The 5,529-nt window shown below is 38.0% G+C and overlaps 1 protein-coding gene across 1 annotated transcript; it reads right to left on the bottom strand.

Annotated features, from left to right (window-relative positions):
• Positions 1 to 2,353: 2,353 nt before the first annotated feature.
• LOC139062380 (piggyBac transposable element-derived protein 4-like) lies at positions 2,354 to 5,235 on the bottom strand. Its single transcript, XM_070543188.1, has 3 exons — positions 4,719 to 5,235; positions 4,460 to 4,513; positions 2,354 to 4,327 (listed from the first exon to the last, which is right to left on the bottom strand). The coding sequence occupies exons 1-3, from the start codon at positions 5,029 to 5,031 to the stop codon at positions 2,697 to 2,699; spliced, it is 1,998 nt and encodes a 665-aa protein (XP_070399289.1). The 5' UTR covers positions 5,032 to 5,235; the 3' UTR covers positions 2,354 to 2,696.
• Positions 5,236 to 5,529: the final 294 nt, after the last annotated feature.

Raw genomic sequence — 5,529 nt, 5'->3', positions numbered from 1 at the left:
ACTGCTTGTTTCTTTATGATGTCAGAAGGAGACTGCTTGTTTCTTTATGATGTCAGAAGGCGACTGCTTGTTTCTTTGATGCCAGAAAGATACTGCTTGTTTCTTTATGATGTCAGAGGGACACTGCTTGTTTCTTTATGATGTCAGAAGGAGACTGCTTTTTTCTTTATGATGTCATAGGAAGACTGCTTGTTTCTTTGATGTCAGAAAGATACTGCTTGTTTCTTTATGATGTCAGAGGGAGACTGCTTTTTTCTTTATGATGTCATAGGAAGACTGCTTGTTTCTTTGATGTCAGAAAGATACTGCTTTTTTCTTTATGATGTCAGAGGGAGACCGCTTGTTTCTTTATGACTTCAGAAGGAGACTGCTTGTTTCAAAAAATGAACATTTAACGTTTTAATGAAATATTAAATGTTTTAATGACCCTTTAATCGTTTTTCAAAATGAACATTTAAACGTTTCAATGAAGAATTTAAGGTTTTAATGAACATTTTAACGTTTTTAAAAATGAACATTTAAACGTTTTAATGAAGAATTTAATGTTTTAATGAACATTTTAACGTTTTAATTAACATTTTAATGTTTTAATGAAGATTTTCACATGTTAATGAACATTTAAGAGACTGCTTTTTTCTTTATGATGTCATCGGAAGACTGCTTGTTTCTTTGATGTCAGAAAGATACTACTTTTTTCTTTATGATGTCAGAGGGAGACCGCTTGTTTCTTTATGATGTCAGAAGGAGACTGCCTGTTTCAAAACATGAACGTTTAACGTTTTAATGAAATATTAAACATTTTAATGAACCTTTAATCATTTTTAAAAATGAACATTTAAACGATTCAATGAAGAATTTAAGGTTTTAATGAACATTTTAACGTTTTTAAAAATGAACATTTAAACGTTTTAATGAAGAATTTAATGTTTTAATTAACATTTTAACGTTTTAATTAACATTTTAATGTTTTAATGAAGATTTTCACATGTTAATGAACATTTAAACGTTTTAATGAACATTTTAACATTTTAAAAAATGAAGATTTTAACGTTTTAATGAAGAATTTAATGTTATAATGGACATTTAAACGTTTTAATGAAGATTTTATTGTTTTTAAAAATGAACATTTAACCGTTTTAATTAAGAATTTAACGTTTTAATGATCATTTTAACGTTTTAATGAAGATTTATATTCAACAAGCATATATATTCTGATATATATCAGACATATATATCTTGTTTCTACATGATATCAGAAGGAGACTGCTTGTTTCTTTATGATGTCAGAAAGATACTGCTTGTTTCTTTATGATGTCTGAAGGAGACTGCTTGTTTCTTTATGATGTCAGAAGGAGACTGCTTGTTTCTTTGATGTCAGAAAGATACTGCTTGTTTCTTTATGATGTCAGAGGGAGACTGCTTGTTTCTTTATGATGTCAGAAGGAGACTGCTTGTTTCTTTATGATGTCAGAAGGAGACTGCTTGTTTCTTTATGATGTCAGAAGGAGACTGCTTGTTTCTTTATGATGTCAGAAGGAGACTGCTTGTTTCTTTATGATGTCAGAGGGAGACTGCTTGTTTCTTTGATGTCAGAAAGATACTGCTTTTTTCTTTATGATGTCAGAGGGAGACTGCTTGTTTCTTTATGATGTCAGAAGGAGACTGCTTGTTTCTTTATGATGTCAGAAGGCGACTGCTTGTTTCTTTGATGTCAGAAAGATACTGCTTGTTTCTTTATGATGTCAGAGGGAGACTGCTTGTTTCTTTATGATGTCAGAAGGAGACTGCTTGTTTCTTTATGATGTCAGAAGGCGACTGCTTGTTTCTTTGATGTCAGAAAGATACTGCTTGTTTCTTTATGATGTCAGAGGGACACTGCTTGTTTCTTTATGATGTCAGAAGGAGACTGCTTTTTTCTTTATGATGTCATAGGAAGACTGCTTGTTTCTTTGATGTCAGAAAGATACTGCTTGTTTCTTTATGATGTCAGAGGGAGACTGCTTTTTTCTTTATGATGTCATAGGAAGACTGCTTGTTTCTTTGATGTCAGAAAGATACTGCTTTTTTCTTTATGATGTCAGAGGGAGACCGCTTGTTTCTTTATGACTTTAGAAGGAGACTGCTTGTTTCAAAAAATGAACATTTAACGTTTTAATGAAATATTAAACGTTTTAATGAACCTTTAATCGTTTTTCAAAATGAACATTTAAACGTTTCAATGAAGAATTTAAGGTTTTAATGAACATTTTAACGTTTTTAAAAATGAACATTTAAACGTTTTAATGAAGAATTTAATGTTTTAACTCATTCACTGCCAGCCGTTTTCTGATCACCAAAGCCCCTCACTGCCAGCGATTTTCAGTATTTTTACTGTTTTTTGAAGAGTCACGGAATATTTTGCTCTATGACTATGCAAACACCAAAACTACCAAATGAAAGAGTTAACTCTCTTCTTTCATCAGGAGAAAACGGCTCGTTTTAACCCTTTTCCGTTCTTTCACAATTTGCTGTAGAACACAGGTGGGTTTCACCAGAAATGCCTGTTTCTGAACCAAAAACGGAGAAAACAGGCTTTTTGCAATCTTACAGAAAGTGCTGTTGTAGTTATACCCGTGTGTGTGTGTGTGTGTGTGTGTGTGTGTGTGTGTGTGTGTGTGTGTGTGTGTGTGTGTGTGTGTGTGTGTGTGTGCACGCTTCTACCCCTGCACAGAGACAGAGTATCTCACTGTGGTGTGGTAATCTATATAACACTGTCCTGCGTGCAAGGGGACACAACAGACTTTGCACATCATTTTCGTCTCTCTGCGAGTTCCTCTGCGTATGCAGACCCTACATCTTTTTGTTGGTCTCAACTTCTTACTGGTGGGTTTCAGGTAACAGAGTTTGTGTCTGCCAAGGTCTCCATCTAGCCTGCTCTCTGGGTCAGTGTTATAGGGTGCCCTCAGAGTATGTTTGACATCCTCCAAGTCCCCATCCTCAACACCTGCTCCTTCCTCTTCCTCTACCTGTTCCCCCACCTCACTCCCTTTCCGCTCGTGTACCTTCAAGGTCCAGGACTTCACTACACTACGAATGAACTTCAAAAGTGTGTTACATCCCCCTGGGTTTCTGGCTCGGTACAGGATATAGGCGTTAAACATGCACATTTGGAACAGATAGGCAACAAACTTCTTGGACCAGTTCAGCGACCTGCGGATGAAGGGGTAGTAGGAAATGTTTTGGTCCAACTTATCCACTCCATTCATGTGAGAGTTGTATGCAACAACACACTCTGGCTTGAACTGAGCAACCTTGTCTTTGTGCCCCTTCTGCCACACATCAACTTTCTGCATCCCATCTTGGTGGCAGGTTGTCACCATCTTCACTAATCGTTTGTCCTGCCATGCTACTACCATGACTTTGTCATTGTGCCGCACAACTTTGTCCCCAATCCCTAGATCGGTTTTTACCAAATCCCTGATGACCTGAGGCTCCCCCCTATTCTTCCTCAGTGTTCCACAGACATTGGTCTGTGCTTCCAGTAAGCGCTCACACAATGCTACAGAATTGTAGAAGTTATCCATATACAGTGTATAGCCATGACCTGAAAGGCGATCAAGAAGAGAAAATACGGTGTCTGGCAAACTACTACCTTCCCCAAAATAAGGCCTCATGTTGAAACAATAACCTGTGGCAGAGTCACACAATATGTAGGACTTGATTCCATATTTCACAGGCTTTTGTGGGTTGTACACCCTGAAAGATAAGCGCCCTCGCCACAGCATCATACCCTCATCAATGCAAATGTTTTTGTCTGGCTGATACATCTGCTTGAATTTTTCCACAATGTAATCTAACACTGGGCGGACTTTGTACATTTTGTCATTCACATCCAGATTTGCATTGTCATTGTAATGCAGAAACTTCCATATAATCTGAAACCTGTTCCTTGACATGGTTTTGCTGAAATAAGGTGTGGCATCCACCTCATCCACACTCCAGTACATTTCAGTGCTTGGTTTTTTGACATAGCCAGTCAGGAAAGTTAGTCCAAAGAAAGTTTTCAGTTCTGAGACTGACACTGGCTTCCAAGCATTACCTCTGCTATGTTGTGGTAGGTCAGGGTGTGCTTGAAAATACTGACTTGCATACAGATTTGTTTGATGCACAACATGATCAAGCAGCTCATCAGTCAGGAAGAGCTCCAGGAACTTAGCTGGCACATCACAGTCTAGGTCTGCAGCAGCATCTTTGGGTCCAGAGGTTGCAGTGAAAGGCATCTTGTTGGGTTGCCAGCCAGCCTCATCCCAGTCCAAATCCTGCCCTCGACTCCTGCTTGATGCACGACCTGTAATCATAATCACACACACACACACACACACACACACACACACACACACACACACACACACACACACACACATTATTTATTTATTTGTTTGTTTTTATATGTATTTATTTGTTTGTTTGCCTCTCTAACCTCTTTTCTTTGCAGTACTAGTTGTGGCAGGGGGAGCTTTTCTGGGTGCACGATCTGTAAATTGAAAATATCTTCAAATAATAATCAAAAATCAAACCATTTCCATTATAAATCTGTAAAGAAAGAAGCTGGAAACAAGTGTTGGGGAGACTATGACATTCATGAAAGTAGGGGAGACGGGAAAGCGGGGAGAAAAGAATGACGCGATCACAACAAACAAATAACACAGCCGTTAGCTGTTAGCTAGCTGTTACGTTACCTTCTTCATTTTTTCTTTTATCGTCTGGTGAAGAATCTCTGCTGCTCCCGGTTGGTCCAGACGGCAACCATTCATCTGAAGAATCTGGGTCAGGTTCGCTAAAATGATCCGAGTCGGAACTGTCTGCTGAAATCGCTGTCTCTGGCTCAGATGAAACATGTTGCGGCGTATGCCTTTCGTCTCCGCTTGGCCCGGGTTGGTTGTCATCTTTTCTTTTGATAGGAACACGATGCAAAGTTTTGCTACCGCGAAACAGACTTTGTTGAAGTGTGAGCTGCATAAGATTATCCGCTTTGCGTCTCGCCTTAGGCATAGTGGCTTCCTAAAACCAGCTCCTATTTCATGGATCGGCTTCTTCCTGATCACGTGACACGTCACTGACGCACACACAGATGAAGATCATTTTTAGATGATTGGTGTTTACTGTCAGGGTGCGCGAGCTTGTTCCCTACCACCTCCCGTTAAAAAACGTAATTGACGACTAAAATCGTCATTGGCAGTGAACGGTTGTATTTAAAATGACGACTAGTGAATGAGTTAATGAACATTTTAACGTTTTAATTAACATTTTAATGTTTTAATGAAGATTTTCACATGTTAATGAACATTTAAGAGACTGCTTTTTTCTTTATGATGTCATCGGAAGACTGCTTGTTTCTTTGATGTCAGAAAGATACTACTTTTTTCTTTATGATGTCAGAGGGAGACCGCTTGTTTCTTTATGATGTCAGAAGGAGACTGCCTGTTTCAAAACATGAACGTTTAACGTTTTAATGAAATATTAAACATTTTAATGAACCTTTAATCATTT

The sequence above is a fragment of the Nothobranchius furzeri genome, chromosome 13, assembly GCF_043380555.1.
Source record: "Nothobranchius furzeri strain GRZ-AD chromosome 13, NfurGRZ-RIMD1, whole genome shotgun sequence".
NCBI lineage: Eukaryota > Metazoa > Chordata > Actinopteri > Cyprinodontiformes > Nothobranchiidae > Nothobranchius > Nothobranchius furzeri.
The sequence above is the reverse complement of the archived record's forward strand: the minus strand, read 5'-3'. Positions and strand labels throughout refer to the sequence as shown.

What these genes read in the sequence shown, in the direction of transcription:
- LOC139062380 (XM_070543188.1), bottom strand. Translation starts at nt 5,031, where the DNA reads ATGCCTAAGGCGAGACGCAAAGCGGATAATCTTATGCAGCTCACACTT. An exon ending in TAAAAGAAAAAATGAAGAAG is followed by an intron (nt 4,514 to 4,718) that starts GTAACGTAACAG and finishes TTCAATTTACAG; the next exon opens with ATCGTGCACCCAGAAAAGCT. An exon ending in TAGTACTGCAAAGAAAAGAG is followed by an intron (nt 4,328 to 4,459) that starts GTTAGAGAGGCA and finishes TTATGATTACAG; the next exon opens with GTCGTGCATCAAGCAGGAGT.